Raw genomic sequence first — 26,414 nt, forward strand, 5'->3', positions numbered from 1 at the left:
TTTCCAGTCACGTTGCTCTATAACCCCAGCTTCTAGAGCACAGTGGCGTCCAGCATCACCAGGGGCTCCTTCCCCATTGGCACCTTTGACCCTGCCCACCTGTAAATAACCTCCCTGTGAAAGTTTCTTCAGTTGTATGCTGTGTGCCATTTATTTCCTACCAGGCCACTAATTGACACATCAGTTGAAAAGAAGGGCATTTTCAACGAGTTCATCTCTAAAGTCACTTCAGTTCTTATGCTCTGGTTTTTACAAGTCTCATAGACAGTTGGCACTTAGTTAAAGACTGTGCCAATGACAGGCTTCCTTTCGATCAAGATTCAATTTCACTGGGGCGGGGCGGCGGGGCGGGGGGGGGACAGACTCTTCTTTCCACATAATGATGCTGGCCTGCTTAGAAGTGTCATTAGCACAACTCAGGCCAGCAGAGGAGAGGCCAGGATAGCATCCTGTGTGCTGTGCTACAGCCGTCGGGGGCAGACAGTACCAATAAAGATCTATTTGCTGTTTTTTACTTCAAAAACAGATAGTCAGAACTAATTCCAAAAATTCAAGTGTTTATTTCTCTTTTAGCTTTTTTTGCTGTCTTTCTTTTCTTTGTTTCTTTATTTCTTTCTTTCTTTCATTTTTTTTCAAGACAGGGTTTCACTATGTAACCCAGGCTGGCTTCTAACTCATGGTGATCCTCCTGCCCCAGCCTCCCAGGTGCTGGGATTACAGGACTGCACCACTATGTCCATCTACCTCTTTTTCTTTATATAAAAGCAAAAAACATAATATATATAAAAGCAAAAACATTCATTTTACCCATCCTCCCATTAACAAAGAAATGAATTCCTGCACTTGGGACTTCCTTCCAGATATCTAATTATCTCTTTTTCCGCCCATTGCCAGGCTTTTTCATCCAATCAGCTTTTCCACTTACTCACCTCTCACAGACTCTTCAACCCATACCCATTTCAAATTGCTCTTGCCAAAGGGTTGTTTCTTTTTTTTTTTTTTTTTTTTTTTTGAGGCAGAAGGCGACAGAACCCAGAGGCTTCAACTGAGCTGCATTCTGAGAACCTTTTTATTTTCTGAGACAGGGTCTTGCTAAATTGCCCCATCTGGGCTCCAAGCTGTCATCCTCCTGCTTCAGCCTCCCAAAGTGCTGATATTCCAGGCATGTACCACTACACCCAGCTGTGTTCTTGCCCGAGTGTTGTTCAGCTTCATGGCTGCTATATGAAAGGCCTTGTCTTACTTAGCCACTTGTTTCATGCGATATCACTTCCTTGCGTTGCTGTTGTGCATGCCTCTGGTCTCCTCTGTGTCTCAGACTACTCCTCCGTCTCTTCGGTAGGCAGCTCCTCTTTTGTCGTGCCTCAGATGCTCAGCTTATTCGCATTCTGCCCTGGGCTTCCTAATCTCCCCACCTATACATCACCACCAGATGGTCTCATCCACTCCTAAGGCTTCAAAAGCCCACTGTATATGCTACGGTTCTCAAGAGGATCATCTCAGCTCCAGATCTCTCTGTAAACACTAAGAGACTCTTTAGTCTCTTAGATGCCCAGAGGCTCCTGACACACAACATCTCAGCTCCCCGCAAACCAAACCTCCATCCACAGCCCTGCTTCCAGTGATCACACCAAGCCAAAGACTAGACGATAACCCTTGACTGTCTGCCGCTCCCGTTCTCCATACCCAGGCAATGTCTGCACCCTCCTGATTCTGTCTGAGATGCACCCTGAATCCCTTCTCCAATTCTGTCCATTCTTACTGCCTCCCCCCAGACCAAATCGTCTCTTTACAGTTTACACAGTTATCCTCAAATCCAGACTTTATAATACAACCAGATGAACCCTCTGTGTACAGATCTCCCTATGGCACTCTCCTTTCAAAATGCTGCATTGGCTTCCCGCCAGGGTTAAGACAAAGCCCAAAGTCTTCAACGTGGTTTACAAGGCAGGGTGTCTCAGCTCTCCTTCTGCTGCCCCACTCCTGCACGCTTCAGCCCTAACAAGCCCTTTTAGTTCCTCCAACCCTACATACTTCCCACTCTACGGATTTCCACAGTGTGCACCTGCCGCCTGACAACACGGATGCCATCCATGTAAGACCATCAGTATTTCTTGACTGACATCTACGACTCCTTGAATGACATGGCGTCTCAGCTGGGACGTGCAATGCTTTCTAAATCTGGGTTAGATCTGCTCCGACATCACACTTACCTCATCCTATGATAATTGCCTATTCGCTCCCCTGTTCTCCCCTGCCGGGTCATTACCAGGGAGGTGAAGAACACACCCGTTATATCTCCGAAGTTCCCACCAAATAAATAATGGTTGGGTGGTGAGTAAGCAAATGAACAAACAAACCATCAGACCAAAAGCTGAACCGGGGCAGGCACATTTCACATACAGACTTTATTTCCCTCCCCTTCTCTTCTTAAAATGACGAGTAAGTGAGCTATCGTTCCCCTCAAAAGAGCCAGTGGGGGAACCAATGTCTACTCACACGTGACAACCAAAGCAAATTTCCTCCTCAGCCTTTGCCTTCTCCCCTTTCTGCCGACATACAAAATTTTCAACATGAAAGTTGATGCATGCTTCAAAGAGACTAAGCGTGTGGTTGACTTTTTCAAGATCTGCCGAATGCCCAGTCTGCTCCAAAACCATCTGTAAACTTGATAGTTTATGTACTCGAGGTAAAAAGAACCCATGGTAACATTTTATTTGAACCAGAACACCAAAGCATTAATTAGAACTAAGCACACCTGCTCTGAAATGCAAAGGCAGAGATTTATGTGAACTTGTAAAGCTAAGACTTGCTGACCTCCCGTAGGATTTATATTTCCTTTAAATAAGCATTTCCTCTTCGCAATACCATATTTTTTTAAGTTTATTTCAGCGACTCACCCACTGGCATAAACAGATATGCCGCTCAGTGCTTTATTACCTATTCTTAATCCTTTTTACCCACTGCTTGTCAAATATTTAATTTAAGGTTGTGAGTGAAAATAAGCAGGCCCAACCATGAGACCTAGAATTTCTTACTCTAAATTTAACTTGTTAATGAAGTCATCTTCGCAAAAAGACATCTCTGTATTCAAAGTCCACATTTAATTCCAGACCATTTTAACTCAGTGATACAGAGATCTGTTCACTCCCGATTTGAAGGGCTTCCTTATAGCAATTTGTCACCAGCAGGACTTGTGAAGTGACAGTGTTTATTCCCATAGGAAGTTCTTCCAGTAAAACAAAGTTTTTCATTCAGGGAAGACACCCTGATTCTGACATTGAGAAGCTACTGCCTTAGGAAGGGATGCTGTGAGGTTCACTCATCGACGCTGGTTACCTTGGACAGCTTCATTCCCAGGACTGTGAGCGTTACTAAGCCAGCACAACACACCAGAGCACTGGAGCTGGACAGGCCAGAACTTGGTGGGATATTTCCATCCACCAGGCAGTTCATCCCCGTCAGGTCACTAAGACCAAAGTGCTCCTGAAGAGGTAAGGAGAAAGAGCAATCGTAATCTCAGTGTTGGATTCAAAACTTCCTTCCATTCCCCAAGAACAAAATTCATCAGCAATCTTCTTATACTATCTACAGACAGACGTTATGCCACTCAGTTGAGTGGATACTACATGTGATATCTGATTTAAGAACTCTTACCCATAAGGTAAGGTGACCTCAAAACAACTTTTTACTTTGTTCAACACAAAGCTAGCCATCCCTTCCTAAAAATCGCTTTAGGCATTGTTTTGTCTTGATAATTATTGATCTGAAGACAATGGAAAAATGGAAAGCAATCATAATTCAACATGCCACAGACCAAGACAAGAAATAGAGACTTATCCCAGTTCCCTTTTAGTTACAGAAAAACCCAAGCACCAGAGATGAAGGGACTTTCCCAAGATCACACGTAGGGGGCTGGCAAAAGGGCACAGGTCTCGGGTTCCCACTGAATTACAAACCTGGCCAGCAGGCTGTCACCATGACTTAACGTAAGTCAGCTCTCTGAGGAAATCCAGATTCTTTTTTTTAGCTGGAGTTTATAGATACAATTTAGCCATATGGTAGCCATAAAGACAGCCACATTAGAATTCAGCCACAAATGTGCACGTAGCCTACAAATGAGGCAGGAAAACTCTGTTTCTACAGAGAGTTAAACCCAAAGAAACAGTCAGGCCCTGACTTAGAAATGGAAAGCTCCAGTGTACGTGCATGGATACCTAAGGCTGGGATGCTGTGCACAATATCATAGCACAGCCTTGGTGATTTAGAATTAGAAATAAATTCAAGGCCACCCCCTCCTCAAGCAGAAGTACCGCCACCCTCACAAATTACTCAAACACAAGACGAAAGTATGAATTACTATTATATTACCTAATTATGCATTTCGTCATACATATTATTCTAGGGAGAAATTTCAATAAACCAGTTAGAGTAACCAAAGTAACAACAAAACTCTGCAAATGAAAGACTGGCTTTTTTCCCTTAATTTCTGTCCTTTTATCTTAGTTGGCAAAACTTGCGCACCACAAAAGAAGAGATTCACTTGGATGTACTTCTCTTCTTGATTTCAATCATCTAAAAATTGCCTCGGGGCTGGGGATTTAGCTCAGCGGCACAGCGCCTGCCTGGCAAGCGCAAGGTCGTGAGTTCGATTCCCGGTCCCAGAAAAAATAAATAAATAAAAATAAAAATTGCCTCCCAGAAATACAAACAAATTAGAAGCTGAGACATGGCTGCTGCCAGTGCCCTTTCATACAGAAGAACAGCAGACAGCTTGTGTAAAACAGTGATCCCGGGAGGATGCTGTACATTTCACTAGAACCTGGTCCACGCAGTACCTTGAATGTGAATCGTACTTACAAACTTAGCACGCCATGTTTAAATCGAAAAGTACAACACATTCAAAAAAGTACATGGGTTGTGCCAGACTCTGTAATAGCTCTGTCCCAAAAGGATAACAGGTTCAATTTCATATAAACAGATTATCCTCTGGAACTTTCTAGTATCTGAATCTGAAGGTTTCTGAACAGGACAACATTTAAATTATTTTCCTGCCAAAAGTTCATTGTACAAACCTTCTTTGTGCATATAAATTGTCAAGCCAGAAAGGATAGCTTAAGGCCCCAAAAGACTCAAAAGCAACACAAAATAATGTGCATTATTTAGGTCTCTTTATCCATATGCTACAAATGTCATGTTGTTATAAGGAAGATCAAATTGCACTTTCAAGGCAAATGCATCCAAATACTGTAATTCCCACTAATTCATATGACAGGCCAGATGATTTGAAGATTTAAAACCTGCCAATAAGTTTTCCCAGAAGTTATTACCATGTGTCTGAGAGAAAGACACACAGAGAGAAAGAAAGAAAGAGAGAGAGGGAGGGAGGAAAGAAGGAAGGAAGGAAGGAAGGAAGGAAGGAAGGAAGGAAGGAAGGAAGGAAGGAAGGAAGAGAAAGAAAGAAAGAAAGAAAGAAAGAAAGAAAGAAAAAAGAAAAGAAACACTAAGACCAGATCTGCACAGAAAGAAAGAAAGAAAGAAAGAAAGAAAGAAAGAAAGAAAGAAAGAAAGAGAAAGAAAGAAAAAGAAAAGAAACACTAAGACCAGATCTGCACAGTTGGGGCACAGGACTACACATCAGCAATAATTCGGATGCATTTCTGTTCTACGAACGTCCCTGAGTCCTAGATTACTCACAGCAAAGTTCAGGTAGGACCACAGGGAGGAACACAAGCTCTCTAAAACGTACCTGTTCGTTTGCCTTTAACTCGCAAAGACAAAATCCACCTTTTACCGTCCTTCACCCCTGATTCTCTACAGTCACTACATCCAAAATGCTGACTGAGAACTAAAAGCAGCCATAACACAGCTGACACTGATTTTTCTGTGCTCCGCGCTGTTGTAATTGTGAGAGAAAGTGGGAATAATTCATTTTCGTGCTCTTCTACATGGCACTAGAGGTTTCCAAGGTAGTTTTTCAGTGCTTCTATGAAATCACTTGCACTAGCGTATTTTATCTCGTCTTCCTTTCTTACCCCATCTGAAGCGGCAATGACATGCCAGTCACCATCCACTAACGCCCAGCATCGCCAAGCACAATGCCGCTCTTACAACAACGCATTGTTAGGACAGTAGTGCCATCCTTTTGCAGGCGGATCTGAGACTTAAATCACTTTGATACGACAGGGTAGAGCCCCGACTGAACCTGGGGCTGTCCAACTCTAAATTCTACTACAGCCCAAGCCTACTCCTGTATCTCCCAAGAACAAAATGTAAATAATGTCACTAGAAAGCATCCTCCCCAGCAAACGTGAGCAAAGATGGAAAAGCCGGACAGCGCTTGTTAGCTGCGCCTGATTCACGCGGAGCCGGCTACCTGCAAGACCGTTACTGCCCCCTGTGCACATGACCCCACACAGCCGTGTCTTCCCCACACCCTGAAGCATCAGCTAGCAAAGCAGAAGAGGAACAGCAGTTAGTACTGAAAGACAAAAGTGACACAGCAAGTAAAATAAAGCTGACACAATACACACCTTCCAAAGCAACTTACCTGGATGCCTTTAAATCCGCACAAGAAGTAGTTGTGCCACAGAGGCTTGCTTTTGTCAATCTGAATGGTATTGGCACTAGCGCTGAAGTCCCTGCAAAAACAAGACCCGGCCATTAAACCACGGGCCTTGAGCTGCAGGGTCAGTGGCTGACTGCTGCCATCTGGCGCTCAGACCTCGACACTGACACTCTCCCTTCCATTCACTTCCAACACGGGCACCTCAGTCTCCCCAAAATAATGACCGCCTCCAGCTAAGGAAGGGAGAGGGCATGCCCTCAATGACTCATCCACCTCTCACTGAGCCTTTGCGCTCCTGAAGCACAGCGGAGGCGGCATGTTCTAGCAGAATCCACAATCACGTTCTCTTTCACACAGGTCTTTGGGAAGCTGGCGCACGCCACACAACTGCGTGGTGTTCTGAGCCTGCAGTCTGGCAGACTCCAGCTCAAACAAGGGTCCTCAAAGCCCTCCTCCTCCACCCTCTGCACCCTCTGCACCCTCTGCACCCTCTGCACCCACCAAGTCTGACCACCTGAACACTGAGGAAAAGAAGTAATGAGCAAAACAATTATTCAAATGGATTATAACCTATCAAAAAATAAGACGCTCTGAGTTGCGCTCATAAATTAACAAATGAGTAAACAGCTGAATGAAGGACAAGAGAAAACTCTGACAGAAAAACACCAACTAATGGATGTAGAGGAAACATTGGATTCCATAAGTGTTTCCAAAAAATACATCAATAGATGCTAAAATTGGACAATAAAAATGGAAAAAGAACAAAGATGTTTACATAGACTTTAAAGATTTCCCCCAGCAGACTCATACTCAGTGATTACACAGAGAAAAAATAAACTCTATGGTAGGAAAATCTGGCAGACACCATTTTAATCAAATGATCAAAATCAGTATTACCAGGAAAGGGACACCATGTGCCTCCATACAGTGCACTGAGGGTATATCCATGGACATGTGTGAATTCTTCGGACTGTTTTTGTGAATTCTTTGTAAATCAAAAATACTTTAAAATGAAAAATAGGTAATTAGGTAGACACAGATGGATAAATAGATAGATAGACAGACAGACAGACAGATGAAAGACTCCTAAATCAGCCAAAGGATAAAATACATGAATTGGGCAAGGGTTAACAGGATAGGAGGGAAATGACACAACATTCCACAACTTGACTGACTGACTATTCTTCACATAACTTACTAAACACCTACTCTGTGCCAGTCACTGAAATAGGCACCTTCCATTCACTATCATATTAACATAAATACACCGTCCCCATCAAAAACTATTTAATTTCTGACAACTGAAGTGTGTAAGGCATGCAGAATAAAACAAAAGCCAGAGTTTCTCATCTTACCAAGATGACGCGAGCACAACAGTAAGGCCAAGTGATGGTGTGTGTGACCACAGATGGGATGGGAGGCCGCAGGGGCATTAGCTCTATGGTGAGCACTGGATAGAGAGGAAAGATCTGAAGGAGACTCGCAAGCTTGAGTGCTTCTCCAAGAACACATGGTCTGAGTCCAGCTCACAAGTGCTTTATGTTATCATCACCCACAGAAGTTAAAGCATGTCACCCGCAGCTAACAAGCGGTCATAGAATTTGGAGGCAGTTGTGTTAACAAGCCTGATGAGTTCTGTTCTAACTAACAGGAGATCTTGAAAGGCATGAAGGAAAACAGACACAGCAGGCAAGGGTGCACGCTAGGAAAAGGTGAAGAGGAAAGCTGCCCTGGCATACGGAGCTAGATGAGCAGCATTCAGGGGGAAAATGAAAAGTGCCAGCTCCGACAGCACTGGAGTTGTAGCTTAGGTCTGTTGTAGGAAGAAACTGCTCTTTTTCTGTCCATTCCAACACACTATCTTGCCTTTCTGTGTAGTCTTTTCCTGAGGTTCAAAAGCAGGCATTTTCCCACCAGCCCCTCTCCCTGCACTGCAACACCCAACAGCTTTCTCTCCTCCTGCTCCCACACTGCAGAATCCAGAGGATAAGCCAGGTGTGGTGGCGCACGCCTGTAATCCTAGCACTTGGGAGGCTGAGGCAGGAGGATCATTGAGAGTTTGAGACCAGCCTGGGCTACAAAATGAGTCCAAAGCCAGCCTGAACTGCATAGCTAGACCCTGTCTCAAAAAGACCAAAAAAAAAAAAAAAAGAATCGTGAGGATATATTGCTGAAAATGAGCAGACATGATTCACCACATTGATACTTTCAGCTTACACACTTTATTCATTCACTTGGTCTTCCAACAAACATTCCCCCAGTGCCTACCCTGTGTGTGTGCAGTACTGGGACAGACCATGTATAATAACAGTAGCATCAAAAATATGAAACACTCAGAAACTTGACAAACTATGCACAAGAAGGGACTGGGGTTTAGCTCAGCAACACAGCACCCGCCTGGCAAGCACAAGGTCATGAGTTCAATTCCCAGTACAGGAAAAAAACAAAACAACAACAAAAAAAACTATGCACAAGACATGTATCCTGAAAATAAAATATTTCTGAGAGTGAAGAAGTCCTAAATAAATGCAGATGTGTACTATGTCCTCAGATTGGAAGATTCAATACTGTTAAGGTCCACTTCTCCCCAAAATAATCTATATATTCAATAAAATCAAAATCAAAATCCTGGCATAGACACCGAATAGCTTCTGACATTAATAAGGAAGTACAAAGTCCATTAAAATAAACAAAATGTCTTTGAAAAAAAATAACATTATAGGACTTACACGGACTTCAGGACTTCTTATAAAGCTAGTTATCAGGTAGTATGATAATGGCATAAAGAGAGACAAAGAGATCAACAGAATAATGTCCAGAAATAGACCCTCAAATTGATCTGTCTATCTTTATGCTAATAGAAGGTGGGAAATAATTGAAGAGCTATATACCAAAAAAAAGTCAACTCTTATCTTATGCCACATATGAAAATGAATTCAAAATGTATCATAGGCCTGAACATAGGTGCTAAAACTATAAGACTTCTAGAAGAAAACAGGAGAGAGAATTTTATTGCTCTTGGGTTTGCAGTCAAAAAGTAAAACCTGTGAAAGAAGAAAAGTCCACAGTGCTTCATCAAATTAAAAACTTCCTCAAAAGGCACTGTAAAAAGTGAAAACCCAAGGCACAGCCTGGATGAAAATATTTGCAAAACATATTTCTCACAAAGGACTTGTACCTATATATAAAATTCTTATAGCTCACAGTGACTCAGGTTACTTGACAAAGTGTAAGTACTAGAAACGTCTATCATGCATCAACCAGACTCTGTCTTTTATTGAGGCCAGTGCCCTGGAGAAGAGAAGCAACTGTCCCTACAGTAACAGAGCTTACAGTCTACTGAGGGATACGGGTAAGTAAAACAGTTAATGCTAACACAGCGGAGTAAGACGCTCTGGCTGGAGCATTAGAATGCGGTAGTAACGCAGGAGAGACAGCCGACCTGCCTTTGCTAGAGATGGTTACCACAGTAGACGGAAGGTACTTTCTAGGCCAGCTTCATCTTTGAATTGCCTGTATCTAAGACAATGTCTAGCACATGGGAAGTCTTCCATACATGTTTCTCAAATCAATGAATAAACATTGAATAGTGACCTTAAGTGCTTTTAAATATCAACTATGAATTATGAACAAATTACATTATTTACTCTAGGTTTGATATTTTCTAAGGAGTTCATTTGAGTAAGAACACACCATCTGGTACACACACACACACACACACACACACACACACACTTCACATACGTTATTAGCATCCTAAATACTCACGGATACAAGGGATTTGTGTTGGCCAGTTGGAGAGTGTGTGTTTTCACAGGTTCCACAGCTATTAACATATCTTGTTCTACAGCCATTGGAAGAACAGAATAGCCACAGTAATCTATATGCTCGCCTAGGAAAAAAAGCAGTTTTTATCATTTCTAGCATATGAAACAACAGGAACTCAGTCAAGTTAACATAAAAGAAAAACATGACCACAGCCAGGACTTCATAGAAAATAAAAATATGGACAGGGTGTTCTTCAGTTTTCCTTTTTACTCCAGATACCTGGGCCAGCAACTACTAGTCATACATGAATTAGTCTGTTAATTTTGGGATTTCTTTTAACCTTAACCATTTTTCCCAGTTTCTAATTCATAATTATCATTTTCAAAGTTTATGCCATGTGAATAGTCATGTGAGCAGCAAGCAAATTAATATCTCTTCCATCGCTGCTATTTTATTAACCTTTTAAAAACAGGAACAATTGAGCCTTAAGTACACTTTCCCTTATATCAGCATTATCTGACTTGCAGCCTCTTCGTCACTGCCAGGGAGCTCATTAGAAGTAAGGAGGATGCTTATCTCTGTGCCTTAACTCAGAGTCCAGCAACTAGATCAGCACTAATACATCATGTGTAATGTGCTGTACAGAGCCAGGAAAAGAAAAGTAGCTAGGAAAAGATATATAATTTGCACTTTCAATGTATAAGCAAACACAAGGAACAAACTATTCTCCTTTCATGCTACTTCCTCTATGACTTACCAGTAAGAGACTGTTTTTCCTACCGCACCATAATCCAAGTGACAATTTAAACTTAAACTTGTTATTCATAAGGCTTAAACACAAAATAACAAACTTAAGCAAGATGAGATAAGCTCATTTGTTTCTCTGGTATATATTTTAATATCTGACTATTCCGATGGTAGAAATTAAACAGCTAGGAAATGTGAAATTAATAAAAGACAATTCAATTGTATAATTATATTTTATTCTACATATTAGAAGGAACAAGTCTTTTGTTTTACATTGATGTGCTCCTTAAAATGATACAATAGTTTTTTTAAAGATTAACAATGCTTAGCTGGGCATGGTGGCACACTCCTGTAATCCCAGCACTCGAGAGACTGAGGCAGGAGGATCGCTGTGAGTTCAAGACCAGGCTAGGCTGCAAAGTGAGCTCAAGGCCAGCCTGAACTGCATAGTGAGACGCTGTCTCAAAAAAAAAAAAAAAAAAAAAAAAGATTAACAATGCTTGACAGAGAGCTGGTTTTCAAAATTATCTTTCTTCCAACTACCTTTAAGAAGACAATAATAAAAAGTAAGTAGAAAGCATATATTCAGGTAAGCAGATCCCTAGGAAGGCCCTCGTTCTGCTGGGGAGATCTCCGCTGCATGGTCCGAGCCTTCTGAGAATCAACGGAGGCTTTGTCGAAACTCATTAAACAAAACAAGATTGCCTGGGCAGGGGTCAGAGAGGGAGCAGAAACTGCTGGGAAGGAAGGATAACAAAACTATCCTATCCTCAGTATTTTAAAACAAATCATAATAATGCTTGTAACAAAGACTGAAATTCGTTCCATCCCATGCACTAATTAGCTGTGTTAGAATCACTTACAAAACTACCTCCTACTTTTTAAACCATAACATAGTCAACAAATCAACTAGAAAAAGAACTCTTTGTCAGGAAAATCCTATCCTCAAACCCGAGCGAAGCGCGGCCCTCTCCTTGCGGCCTTCGGCAGTAGGGAGGGCATCCTCCTCTCGCGCTGTATTTCCAGGGCCCTTCCTGATGCCTGTTCTTCACTTCCATCCGTGCCTCTGTCCCCGACTCTGCTCCTCCCTGGAGACCTCAGCACCGGGAGAACATCCGGGTGAGCGAAATCACCCGGGGCGCAGCTTCCCACCCCTGTGGCCGCCAAAGAACCTGACCTCTGCACGCCAGCTGTCTTCTCCCGTGGCCTCCACACAGCCACTAAGGTCTGTAGGTAGACCTCCTTGTCACCTAGAACTTCTCTACCGTGAAATGAGTTCCAAATTCGATACTTTTTACTAAAATTTCCCATTCTGCTCTCTCCATTCACTGTACCCCATCGTGACCCCCTTCCCATTCGCCATGCTAAAGCACCCTATATTTTTTAAACCCTCTATTATTTGCTTCATAATAAAACAAGATTGCTTGAGCTGATAAGTTAAACCGGATGGTGAATACATGGGAGTTCTATATACTACTCCAGTTACTCTTTTATGTTTTCATTTTCCATTCCAAAAGAGATTTTTTAAGCCCCTGGGTCTTTCTCAGCTCCCCATCCCATTTTCTTTGATAAAATTTGTTGGCGCTAGAGGTCACCACTTACAACTTTCCCCCAGGACACTTCTCCAGCCTCCTTCAGTCTGGATGGGATAACATTCCTATAACTGCTACTGCAGCCTGTGCATTCCTGTCAAGTAATGTTTGAAAAATATTTTAGCTATGGGTATCTTTGTTCCCATGGAACTTTACATGAATGTGAAATGAGTCAAAGAGATAAACAAGAGGCTACTCTTGCTGGGCCCTTTGCACGGCTGGCAGCCTGACTCAGTAGCAGTCTCCAGGCCAGCTACAACCAACTCCTAGGACCCTGCGGCACAGTCAAGAGGCAACGCTGTCAAGATGCTGGAGAACGCCATCATACTCGCCACCGGACTGGGGGCTGTGTCTTCTTGTTCTCACCAGGGCTAGCATCATAGGAGGAACACAGCAAATCCAATGAATGGAAGAATGAGTCAAAGACCTCCCTCTGATAAAATCTTCTGGACTTTTTTCTGTGTTCCATTCCACTTGTTTACACCACATGAAAGATGCTTTTTTTGACACAGCATTTTCCTTGGCTTTTGAGATACCATTTGTGATCATTCCTTTCAGCTGCCAACTGGACTTGGTCAAGGGGCACTGAGATAGATGGTACAGTATGATTTTTGCATACGTCTGGAAGGAGACTGGCATGTGGTAGACTATATCATATTGGTTCTGTTTCTCTGGCTCATACGCCATTCTTTCCTGGTCTTCCTCCCTCTCATCCAGTCTTTCATCCTTACTCTCTGGGATCTGTTTCTTCTGCTCTTCCATCACATGATTCTGCTCTCACAGCTCCAGTCTTCAGCATTCTGCTTTTCTTCTTCATTCAGTTTCCCTAAGTAACTGACCTGTTCCAAGGGTGTCTTGGCTACTCTTCTCTCATTCCTGAGACAAAATACCTGACACCCAAATTAAGGAAAAAAAGGTTTATTTAGCTCATTGTTTGAGGAGGTTTCAGTCCATACTCAGCTGGCTAAAAGGCAGGGTAGCTCACGGCAGAGGACAACAGTTCTTGGCCACAGAAAACAGCAAAAGCAGCAAGAGCAAAAGGGAGGAGTGGGAGCTGGAAGAGCAAGTCTCTTTCCCTCCCTTACACTGTATGCGATCTATCTACCCCAGGGCAGGTGTAGCACTCATACCCCTAATCCCAACATTGGACCGTGAATCAATCATGAACTCTAGAAGCCCGCCCCGTGACTGCATGAGGCTTTGGGGAGACACCCAGACACAAACCATAACAAAGGGCTTTGATTTCTAGCTATTTTCCATTGACCCAGATCTGTACTGCCTCCTCACTGAGCTTCAGAAACACATATCCAAATGCTCTTCTTGGAAACCAAAGTCATTTCAAACTATAAAACAGATTTGTAAGATCCATCTCTTCTTGCAGCATTCCTCTTAGGAAACAGTACCAATATCTACTCTGGTGTTCAACATGGAGTTCACCACTCAGTCCTTGCAAAACACCTTTGGCAGAGAACTAGAACGCAGATCCAAAACTTTTTGCCGCTTAGTTCCTTAGCACTGCTACTGATCTAGTTCAGGGTTCCCTCAGGCCCAGTGGTATTTAGAAAGTAGGAAGGATTTTATTGTTAACACAAGAGATCATAAAACAAGACACAAATAAATTAATTGTTTTTAAAAAATTTAGACTCTAGGCCCCCTTTATGGAAAGGTCAGCTCCTTGTGTGTACAAATTATTATATAAAACAAAAACAGCAGGTATTTGAAAATGGTGCCCAAGATAATAACTAAGCACATACACAGTAAGGAAAAATAAAAAAGCACATTCTCTAGTCCCTCTGTAAAGTATGTGTTAGATAAAGGTCTAAGGTTTGTTTTGGTGGCAAGTATTTTTATATAGAAAATTTTTGAATTCTTCCACCTTCTCTCCAAAAAGGGTCTTAAAACCTGGCTGCAAAAAAGTGTCCTTTTTTTTGGTACCAGGAACTGAACTCAGAACCTTGCACTTGCCAGGCAGGCACTGTGCCACTGAGCTATATCCCCAGCCCAAAAGTGTCCTTTTGCTTTAGCTGAGGCCTTTTGATTACAAGAAAGAAAAAAAAACCCTGCTCAAGGCTGATTCTGATATAGTTGGTCTCCTAAAACATTCTTCAAACAGCAGAAAACCAGACTGCAGAGTTTGGTGAAGCAATCCTCCCAAAGGCCAGGTCCTGCATTTATTGCATAAAGTATCTGATCTTGCTTCCTGCTAAAACGAGCTATGTGATGCACCGTGTTAAGGAATGAGCAGACACCGTCACTCCCAGGCCAGCTTCTATGGCACAGTCTTTTAACGGGATCTTAAAAATTGCGAGACATTGGGCATGGACTGGATGTGGGCTAGAGGTATTCTAGATAGAGGAAAGGGCAGAGGAAACCAAACATAAGATTAAAAATAAGATGAGATTCAACTGAACACCTCGAACAGTAACTAAGTACATCCTACATTAGTCAACACATAAGTGAGACATTCTTCCACGTTTTAAGGTTTACCTGGCAGCCACTGTCTTCCTTATGCTCAAGACTTGGAGACCCGAGTCACTCTCAAGGATCCCATGGCTGAGGAAGACACGGAAATGACCAGAGGCAGCTTCTCTTCCTGACCTCCAGGGCAGCCAAAGCCCACATCTGCAGCAGCCGGCACAGCCTAACAAAATGTTCTGGAATGTGGAAACGTTCTGTGTGGAGGACCACCTAGGTGACTCTCCTTGAAAGACGAGCAACTGGCCCAATTTCGGCTGAGCCTGACCCTATTTCCATGTACCGGCATGTACAGAGCTGGCTAGGACTTTTCCTTACCCCTTCAGTTGGCTTTAAGCAACGCATATGGGTCTAGCCGAGGAGTTGATGGTAATCTTTGGAGATGGCAGGCGTGTTTCCCCGACCCCCTGTTCCTCCCTCAAGTGAGCTGGGATGAGGCAGGATGTGTAAGCCAATGTTCCATGCTGTTGGCTGGGAATGAGCCTCGGGAATAGAGGCTATGACTTCCTGGGGCTTGAAAGATTACACATCAGAGCTGAAGCACTGACACCAAAACATTAGATACTCCCTCAGACTGTGTTATGCAGATTACTCTCTCTGCGTATCCTTCTCTCTGCATATGGCAGAGGTGGTTTCAGCCTCCTACCCAGCCCAGCTCAGGGCACTCACCTGCTTCCCCGCCACTCTCACAGTCACTCAGCCTCAAGCCACTCCCTTCTTCACAGGTGAATAAATCTGGGTTCGGTCCGACGTATAGGCCTTTGTTCCAGAGAGCCATCGTCATGGCTGGACTTAGGACCCCTCGGCTCCCCATAACTACAAGTATGTCTTAGTGTCTGTATTCTCACCATGGCTTGCACTGGATGTGATAGATTGGAATTGACTCACTAGAATTCCAGTAACTTTTCGTGGGATTACAAATATAAACTTACTGGGCCGTGAGGAGGACTGGGAAGGGCTGTCTATAGTTCTGTGCTCATGCTGTCTAATACAGCACAGAAAGGTGGCTGGTACAAATGAATTTAAGTTTTATTTCTATATAAATATAGTCACATGTTACTAGTAGCACCTGTAACAGACAATAAGCATATATCCTCAGCCAAAGCAAAAATTCTCATTTGTATTTTCTAAGGGGTAAGTGATAGCACACATGACATCCTCAACAATGTCTCCATAATAACCTTGACAATGGATCACTAAAAATTCCAGATAAGCAAGGTACAACTTGTTGAAAACAATTCTATATAGAGAATATAGGCTTCTGAAATCCACCTTGATCTAGAATAAATTTAGAAGCTAGCAAAATACGTTCCACATGGCTTCAAATAATGCTTCAGAAATTACATTTGTCTCAACAAGTCTCACTGAAAATTCAAATTATATTGCTGAGCAAAGTACAAGCAAATAAGTTCAATATCCTTTTGTGGAAAATGAGCAATTTAAGTCCCATGCAAGGGATTCATTCTCTACCCTACCTACTTTGCCTTTGTACCTGGGGGAAGAAAACTCTTACCAGAAATAATCAAATGATAAAATGATTAAAGCTATTCTCACCCAGTGTTTTCTTTCTAATCAAACTGCTGGCTGTCATAGAAACTGAAAATAACCCATATGCCAGGAAAGAAAATTATTAAGCAAATTATACAATATCAACTTAGCAGGTTGAAGTTATTAAAATAATAATTATGACATACAGAAACATAAGAAAATATTTTAACACATTAAATGAAAAAAATTAAAAGGGTGTATAATCTAACTTAAAACTATATCAATTATTATATGCAAAAGAGATGGACAGAAAGATGCTAGACATTCTGTTAAACAGCTGTAATTTACTGCTGAAATGCAATACAATTCAAAGATATTCCACAGGAGAAACCAAAAAAAAAGAAATTCACCTGGGAAACCTGAAAAACTTGGACCACACTTTTAAAAACAAGGAATAGTAAGGTCAAGATTCCCCTAACCCAGTGAGTAAATGTGAAGCCATCAAAATTTCTCACTACAATCTAAATATGTAACCTGCAGCATCCTCTAAAAAAACAGTATGAACTACTGGATTTCAAAAGCTACGTAGATGTAGAAAACAAATGGAGAAAATTAACATTACTGAATGGACTGAAAGAGATGAAAGTAAAGTGTGTTCCTTATGCAGAAGCACATCTTGGTGAAATCTTTCCACCAAATATGTGAAATGTTCTGTACAAGGGAAAAATTAAGAAAGGAGCATACTGACAAAATTTTTGATCTTACTAAAGGAGAAGAGAAATTTAGGAGAAGAAAGTTTTGAAATACCTATGATGTTGACTCTTCCTGGTGCTCGAACATAAAACTTGGGGATGGAGCCAAACTTAGTCTTGAACATTTCCTTTAGCTTCAGCAATCTGAAAACAAGAGTAGAATGTTTCAGATTATATATCAGAAAACCCACAAGAGTCTGGGTGTGTAGTCTAGTGATAGAGCTTTGCTCACCATGCACAAGGCCCTAGGTTCAATCCTCAGCACCACAATGGATAGGAGGGGTAGAGGCATGGAGGGAGGGGAGAAAGACAGCCCATGAGATTCCTGTACACACACACACACACACACACACATGCACTTCATATAAATGCCATCTCTAATTATTCCAAAACAAAGAAGAAAACAAACTTTTAATGACATTTACCTCAAAAATCCCAGGATAAACAATATTGTTACCTCCTAAATCCCACAATAGCAGGGCTAAGCCCACTGAAGAATTAAAAAGTTAAGACTGATGCACCCAACAGAAAAAATCTATTGTATTCAATTATAAAGAATATAGCTATGTATAATTTTTCAGTAGAGGATACCAATGGGATTGGATGAAGACCCACCTAATGGAGTATGACTTCATCTTAACTTGATTGCATCTGCAACAATGCTAATCCGAATACAGTCACATTCTAAGCCTCCAAGTGGAGAGGCATTGGGGGCTGAGGGGAGCTACAGCATTCAAACCCGTATGACGCATCAAAGCAGACTGGGCTGGGTATCAGGAGACCACAGTAGTAATTCTACTGGGACCCCTAATTCAATGCCGAAATTCAGCAAATCAGTTTCCTGGGCCTATGGTTCCTAAAATTCCAGAAACTGAGTTATATATTCTGTTTACATTCCTTCCAGGTCCAAACTTCTAATAATAGACTCAATAATTTGATACCATCAAATCATCTCAAGTCAACTCGGCAACTCCCGCTGTTTATATTGTAGGATTACAATATCCTGCATTATACTGTGTCTAAGTAATAATATGAGGACAGTACACATTTATTAAAGCCAACCATATTCAGGAAGTAAGTAATTAACTGGTCTTAGGGAATCAGTTGTGAGAAACGGAAATGCACACACAAAAAAAGAGTTCAGGAAAAAAAGGAAGTTTATGATAATGATAAAAGATATGTCAGATAGGGTCAGAAGTTTCTCATGCTGGCATGAGAAATCAGGCCATCATCAGCAACTTCGCTTCTGTTGGCGTCTTTGGCTCTCCCATTTGCTACTTCATTCTCTCAGCCCTCCAAAGGGATGAGCGCTCTTTGCATGCTACCTGCCTCTGTGACCTCCTTGGGTTCTGCTTCTCCATACCTTCAGTTTTGTGACCCTATGGCTGAACTGTACAAGACTTAACAGCTCTAGTGTCCTGTACTATCTGTCTTATACATCTCCGGACCCTTTAGCTCAAATCCTCAAAAGTTATAAAATGTTTGACAGAGTTCAGGTCTGGTATCCCTCCTGGTGCAGTCATGTGTGGGAAAGAGGGTACAGTCATTTGGTACAAATAATGTCACTTATTGTAGTTACATGATCACTGGGGCCACTCCTCCAGTCCAGGGGATGAATGACAACACAAGGTCTCAGCAGGAGACAACAGCTGGTATCTCTAGCATATCATTCAAGAAAAACTGGACTACCAGGTAGATGTGGACAATGGCAGATGCCTAAGTTAGAATCTCCCCTTATATACAGAAAATAAGAAGTGTTAAATTACCTATAAGTTGAAAAAAAGAAAGACCACAGTGAGCTACTGAAACAAGAACTTGAGTGAAGGAGAAGACACCCAGCAAAACAAAGATTAGTCTAAAAACACCATCAGAAAGAAAAATCCAATATTTAAAAATGGAATCTGGGTGTGGTGGTGCATGCCTGTAATCCCAGCACTCGGGAGGCTAAGGCAGATTTGCCACAAGTTTAAGGCCAACCTGGACTACATAATGAGTCTGTGCCTCAAAAATTAAAAATTAAAGAAAGGAAGAAAATGGGGAGTGTGAGGAAAAACAGATGAAAAGCAGAATAAGCTCGTTGGTTGCTAAACAGGCAATATGTAAAAGCTAAAGAATAAATTAAAACCTGACAGCAATAATGTGTTGGTTTTTTTTTAATGTGTTTTAAAGATATGGTATGGACATATATGTAAGGATGCCAATTAAACACTAAAAAAAAAAAAGAAGGAAAGAAAAAAACTCATAAATGACCAGGACCTGTGCAGTTGGACAGAAAATTAAATTTTAATTAAATTAAATCTAATAAAATTAAATCTTTTAATTTAATCTCCCATTAAATCTCTTTTCTACATATAATGAAATTTATTAACTTTATTGACCTTTACATGAGGTAGAAGTATGCACCTCACAGAGTTGTTGAGAAGATTAAATATGGTGGCCTCAGGAAAGTGCCTAGCCCAGCACTAGCACATAGTACCTGCTTAAGACATGGCTGCACGGTGTCACCCTTGCCTCATCCTTGGGGCCAGTACCATGGCTATCTTGCAGCATGTGAACTGGAATGCTGGCTGTGTCAGGACTGGACACAGTGTTAGAACCCTGGGTGATTTTCATGCTGCTGCTGTTGAACCCAGCCACTCCCCCCACCCCACTTGCATTTCACAGAGAAGATTCAAACAACTGAGGTTATTTGTGCAGATTCTCGGTAAAATGACTTCAAATGTTAGTGTTTTTCAAAAGAAGAAAGGGGAAAAGAAAAAAAAAGATGAAGAAGCAAATAGCGGGGCTGGGGATTTAGCTCAGTGGCACAGTGCCTGCCTGGCAAGCGCAAGGTCATGAGTTCGATTCCTGGTACCAGAAGAAAAACAAATAAAAACAAAAAGAAGCAAATAGCAAGAGCTTAAACATTTTCTAAGGGTATTAAAAATATGTAAGTATAGAAGTACTAATTTTCCTCAATGCCAAAAAAAGCAAAAGTAAAAGAGCAAAGAAAAGTATCTAGTTGATAAAGAAAATGTGTAAGAACACATAAGAACATATAATTTGATAAACCTGAAATGAAAAACATCGATCACACTTCTTGGTGTGACCTAATACACCCACTCAAACAAAAAGAATTTGCAATTTGGATTCTAAAACAAGTTTGAACTATATGTTGTATGCAAGAGATACAACGAAAAAAAGTGATTTGGAAAAGCTAAATTCTCTGAAATAACCTGGGTGAGAAAGGAGAAGTGAATATATAACCATTCTAAAAAATAAAAACAACATTAAAACACTACCTATCGAAACAAATGGACATTTGTTTTAATCTGTTAAGAAAATCTATAGCCCTCAACACTTTTGTGGTAAAAGGAAAAGAACGATAATTTTAAAACATTAAGTCCCCAGCTCCATAAGCTAGGAACAACTCAACAAAATAAACAAATAAACAAACAAACAAAAAAGTACAACCAAAAAAAAAAAAAAAAAGACAAAAGCAGAAAGTAATTGTGTGGGATGTAGAAAAACAACAGTTATAATTAGCAACTAAATACCCAGGTTTTTAGAAGGAAAAAATTAACAAACTAGACAAACCACTTGCTAATGAACTAAGGAAATGAGGGATTAAAACTCAAATACACAAAATGTAAGCTGACATGAGAAAAATAACACTAAAAGACTTTTTTAAATCCTGAGACAACTTCGCAGAGCTCCATCCAGATAAATTTGAATTGTAAGAGGCTGACTCCATTTTTTTGCTGTTTGACAGCTCACAACTTTCAAGTCTCAATTCTGCCTCTTCTCCCCTGTCATGCAGGCAAGCTGAAGGTTCTGTCAGGTGCTCTCTGTTAGCAGCAGCAAAAGCACATGTAGAGACCCTCACCTTGGTCTTATCCTGTAAAAACCCCAAGCCAGTCTCCGTCCCTGGACCTCTCAAGCCATCTCTGGACCAGCTTGTGGACCCTTTCCTGTTATCCCAGAAAGCCTTATGATGTGAGTTACTACCCATTTCATACCTTCTTGGTTGTGGTACTATCAGTCTCAAGACTCACAACAAATCTTTGGGTAGGTATCCATCCTACGTCCAGCCAGTGGCCAGGAATCCCAAAGCAAATGGATAATTACCTAGGGAAATACAATTTTACAAGAATAGATGACTTCCATAAAAGAAATGAAGGAAGTTATCAAAGGACCATTGCTATAGTTTGTGTCTGGATGTTCCCCCAAAGCCTCATGCAGTCGCTGGGGGGAAAGGCTTTTCCAAGGTGGCTGAATCTATAGTTTGTAATTGGTTCATTGTCTAGCTGGGGTGGGGGGCGGGTGTGAGTGCTACATCCACCCTAGGGCAGGTAGCCTGCACACAACACAAGGAGGAAAAGGAGGCTTGCTCCTCCCTTTAGCTCCTTCTGCCCTTGTAGCTTTTGCTGTCTTCCACCACCTTAAACTGCTGCCCTCTGCCATGCAAACCTGCCTTGGAGCCAGTTGATTAAGGACTGAAACCTCCACAAACTGTGAGCTAAACAAACCTTTCCTCCCTTAATTTTGGGTGTCAGGTATTTTGTCTTAGCAATGAGAGAGAAAAATAACCAAGACAACTATCAAACAAATATGCATGAAATCAGAAAGTTTTCACAAGGGAACTCTACCTAGGCATGGACCTCACATAGCCCACATGCACCACAAATTGTTCCAGAGCATTCAAAAATAAAGGAAAACAGGTTCATCCTTGTTGTGAAAGCAAGTGGAATATGGCTACCTAAACCAGGCCAACACAGTCCAAGAACCGCTAGAGGTACAGCTCAGTGGGAGAGGGCTTGCCCTGCATGCTCAAGTCCTAGGTTCAATGCCCGGCCCTGGAACAAGAAAATAAATGAGTGAAAACTAGAGACTGTTTGTGAATGTTGGTTCAAAAGTACTTAGTAAAATATTAGTAAACAGAAGACAATGTTATATGAAGAAAATAATGCATGAGCAAGTAGAATTAATTCTAAGAATACAAAGTTTAAAATACCAGGAAAATCCAGGCACGATAGCATACACCTCTAATCTCAGCAAACAGAAGCTGAGGCAGGAGGATCAAGAGTTTGAGGCCAGCCTTGGGTATGTAGCAAGTTCAAGGCCGTCCTGGACTATAGCAAGACTCTGTCTCAAAAAAACTAAAAAGAAAATATTAAGAAAATCCATTAGAATAATATACCATATTATTCAGTCTAAGGGAAAAATAATGGAATACCCTCTGAGACGTGGAAAAACCTTCCATAAAATTCATTCATTTGTCATAACTTATAACACATATACATACAAACAGATATCTTGGTCTTAAATCTACCATTTACTTAAAAGGAAAATGCTAGAGGTATTTTCACTAAGATCAAAAGTAAGACAAAAATGTCCAGTCTCTCTGCATCTAACCCACACTATAATGGAGGCATCTGCTGAGTAATGAAACAAGAAAAATAGGAGGAGGCCTAAGTACTCAAAGAAAAGAAGTAAAACTATCTTTATTTGGAAATGAGGTAAGATATCTGGAAAACCACAGATAATTAATGACAAAACCAGCTTGAAAAATTTTTAAAATCTACTGTGGTAACAGGATATAAGATTAATACACAGAAATCAGTAGCCACAGAAATCATATGCAAAACAAATCACCAGCTAGAGAAAGTGGAAAAAGAAGGGAAAGACATCCTTTCCTTGGGTAAGATGAAGTAACATCAGGGAGATATAGTTCTCCCCAAGATATACTGGACTTGCTATATATTAGGTATATTAGACTTCCTATACTCCTATATAGATATATAGATATATAGTATATATCTATATATAGATATAGATATAGATAGATACTCCTATATAGATATATTAGACTTCCTATATATTAGTTATATTAGACTCCCTATACTCAGACTTCCAATTATCCCAATAAGCTTTGGTAGAAGGAAATAGATGAACCAATGCAGTTTTCTGGGAATGGACCTTAGTACTGTTAATGTCACAAAGGCAACCTAGGTGTTGGTATACAGAGATAAACACCAGCACAATTATAATGGGGGACTCCAATACCCTACTGTCACAAATAGACAGATCAAATAGACTAAAAACCCCAATAAAGAAATATCAGAGTTGAACCAAATCTTTGAACAAATGGACTTGATAGATGTATGCGGTGTTCCAACCAATAACCAAAGAATACACATTCTTCTCAGCAGCACAAGGGACCTTCCTCAAAATAGACCACATGCAGCAAACTTAAGTAAACATAAAAACATCACAATTATACTGTGCATATTATCAGTTCATAGTGCAATAAAACAAGAAGTCAACGGCAAAAGAAATCACAGAAATTATACAAAGGCATGAAAACTAAACAACACCCTCTTTAAAAATCAGCGGATCACAGAAGAAATCAGACAGCTGTTAAAATCAAAGAATAATGTCAGTACAACATAACAGAACCTACAGGACACAATTAAATTAGTCCTAAGAAGGAAACTTATAGCTGTGAATCTCCATATCACAAAAAACAGCGAATCCAAATAAATAACCCACTGATGCACCTTAAGGTCCTATAAAGAACAAAGCTGGCCCTGGAGCATATATCTATGGTCCCAGCACTTAGGAGGTTGAGGCAGGAGGATTGCTATGAGTTCGAGTCCAGCCTGGGCTACACAGTGAGTTCAAGGTGAGCCCACACTAGATAGTGAGACTTTGTCTCAAAAAAATAAAAAATAATATAAACACAGAATTTGCACAAGGAAAGAAATTATAAACATAAAAGCAGAAATTAATGAATTGCAGACTAAAAAAAAAAATGCAAAGGATAAATAAACTGAGCTAGTTTTTTGAAAGAATAAACAAAAGAGACAAACCCCTAGCCAATCATACCAAAAAAAAAGGAAAGACCCAAATAAATGCAATTAGAAAAAATAATAAATGCCATTAGATATGTAAATGGTTAAATCACAACGGACTCTGCCAAAATCCGTAAGATCATTAGTAACAACTTTAAGAACCTGAACTCTGATAAAATGGAGAATCCAGAAGAAATGGAGAGACTTCTAGATACATGTGAACTACCAAGTTGAATCAAGAAGGTATAAAAACCCTGAATAATACAATAGCAGGCAATGAAATTGAAAAAGCAAAAATTTTTTAAAACTACCAAATAAGAAAAACCTAGGTCCCAATGGATTCACTGCCAAATTGGATAAGAACTTTAGGGAAAACCTAATGCCAATTACCCCTCAAATTCTGTAATGAAACTGAAAGGGAAAAAATAAATACTCATTCCTGGAAGCAAGCCTTTCCCTGATTCTAAAACCAGGCTAGGATCCGACCAAAAAAAAGAACCACAAGCCATTCTCTTTAATGAACATAGATGCAAAAATCTTCAACACAATACTGACAAACAGAATGCAACAAATTATCAAAAAAATCATACATCGTGACCAAGTGGGCTGCATCCCAGGGATACAAGGATGCTGCAACATGCACAAATGGATAAGTGTAACTCACCACATAAACAGAAGCAAGGACAGAAACCGCATGGTCATCTCAGTTGATGCAGAAAAAGCCTTGAACAAAATGCAACATCCATTCATGACTAAAAACTTTGAAGAAAAAAGTTATAAACCAGGCATGGTGGCCCACACGTGTAATCCCAGCACTCAGGAGGCTGAGGCAGGAGGATCGTTTCGAGTTCGAGGCCAGCCCGGGCTACAAAGTGAGTTCAAGACTAGCCTAAATGCATAGAGACCCTGTTTCAAAAAAAGAAAAAAGGAAAAAGGTTATAGAAGGACCTTATCTCCATCTGACAGAAGTTATTTATGACAAAGCAATGGCCAACATCATATTAAATGGAGAGAAGCTGAAAGCTTTCCTTCCAAAGTCAGAACAGGACAGGGATTTCTACTATCACTGCTCCTGTTCAATATAGTTATTAAAACATCAGTCAGAGTGATCAGAGAAAGAAATAAAAAGGATATACCAAAAATAAATAAATAAATGCCAGGCATAGTGGTACATGCCTATAATTCCAAAATATGGGAGGCTGAGACAGGAGGATTGCTGCACGTTTGAAAACAGCCTGGGCTACATAGTGAGTTCAAACCAGACGGAATGAATAGTAAGACCCTGTCTCAAAAAAAAACAAAAAAAGAAAAAAGAAAAAGAAAAAGAAAGAAAAGAAAAACAGATACTAAAAACTAGAAAACTACTACAAAGTGAGCTCAAAGCCAGCCTGAACTGCATAGAGAGACCCTGTCTCAAAAAGCCAAAAAAAAAAACTAGAAAACTGGTTATCACCCAGGAAGTAACAATAACTTTGCCTTCTGCCAGAACGTTGTATGGACAAGAGTCGTTCACACTGCTAACAGTCTTCTATGACCGGAAGTGTAGAACAGCAAGAGCACAGTAAGAGTCTCAAAGCCAATGCAGAAATCAGAAAACCCGCAAAGGTACCCGAGGCAAGCTCTGCTTTTCTTTAGAAATAACCAGGATAACCAAATTTTTCACAACTTTTCCCTCCAACCCAAACTGTGAGATAGTCTATAAAATAACTGGCCATGAAGCACAGAAAGAAAGAAGCCTTCCACAATTAGAAAATGGATCCAGGAAACGATTAAATGCAGCGTAATGCTGAATTGGGTCCTGACACTGGACACGTACAGTCCTGCACCACATGACCAGGTTTCTAGTCAACAACAGACTGATACACAACAGCAGTCCCTTGGGACTGGACTGCCTGGTGAAGTCCCAGCAGACTGAGTCTGTGACACTCCTGAGAGAGGGAAATGTCAATAGTGCATTTCTTGCCAGGCGTGGTGGTGAACACCTGTATTCCCAGCATGCAGGAGGTTGAGGCAGGAGGATCGTTGTGAGTTCGAGACCAGCCTGGGCTATAAAGTGAGTCCAAAGCCAGCCTGAACTGCATAGTGAGACCCTGTCTCAAAAAGACAAAAAACAAAACAAAAACAAACAAAACAAAACCTCACAGGGAAGAGTACACAAGATGGGTTGTAGAAACAGGAAATCTTTTTTTTT

General features: G+C 40.9%; 1 protein-coding gene across 2 annotated transcripts in view; it reads right to left on the reverse strand.

Moving 5' to 3' along the window:
* Galk2 (galactokinase 2) overlaps positions 1–26,414 on the reverse strand; it is a 100,632-nt gene that overhangs the window by 71,398 nt on the left and 2,820 nt on the right. Inside the window, exons 1-5 of one of the 2 annotated variants that reach the window (XM_013510295.1) lie at positions 21,389–21,490; positions 17,446–17,534; positions 10,337–10,460; positions 6,551–6,641; positions 3,340–3,486 (exon numbers count right to left, since the gene is read on the reverse strand). In XM_013510295.1, coding sequence (XP_013365749.1) covers positions 3,340–3,486; positions 6,551–6,641; positions 10,337–10,460; positions 17,446–17,515 — 432 coding nt within the window. In that variant the 5' untranslated portion in view covers positions 17,516–17,534; positions 21,389–21,490. Of the gene's footprint in view, positions 1–3,339; positions 3,487–6,550; positions 6,642–10,336; positions 10,461–17,445; positions 17,535–21,388; positions 21,491–26,414 lie in introns of those variants that run through there. The other variant, XM_005376681.2, reaches the window with a different exon arrangement.

Source organism: Chinchilla lanigera, unplaced genomic scaffold, assembly GCF_000276665.1.
Source record: "Chinchilla lanigera isolate Chin_1 unplaced genomic scaffold, ChiLan1.0 scaffold00008, whole genome shotgun sequence".
Classification (NCBI taxonomy): domain Eukaryota; kingdom Metazoa; phylum Chordata; class Mammalia; order Rodentia; family Chinchillidae; genus Chinchilla; species Chinchilla lanigera.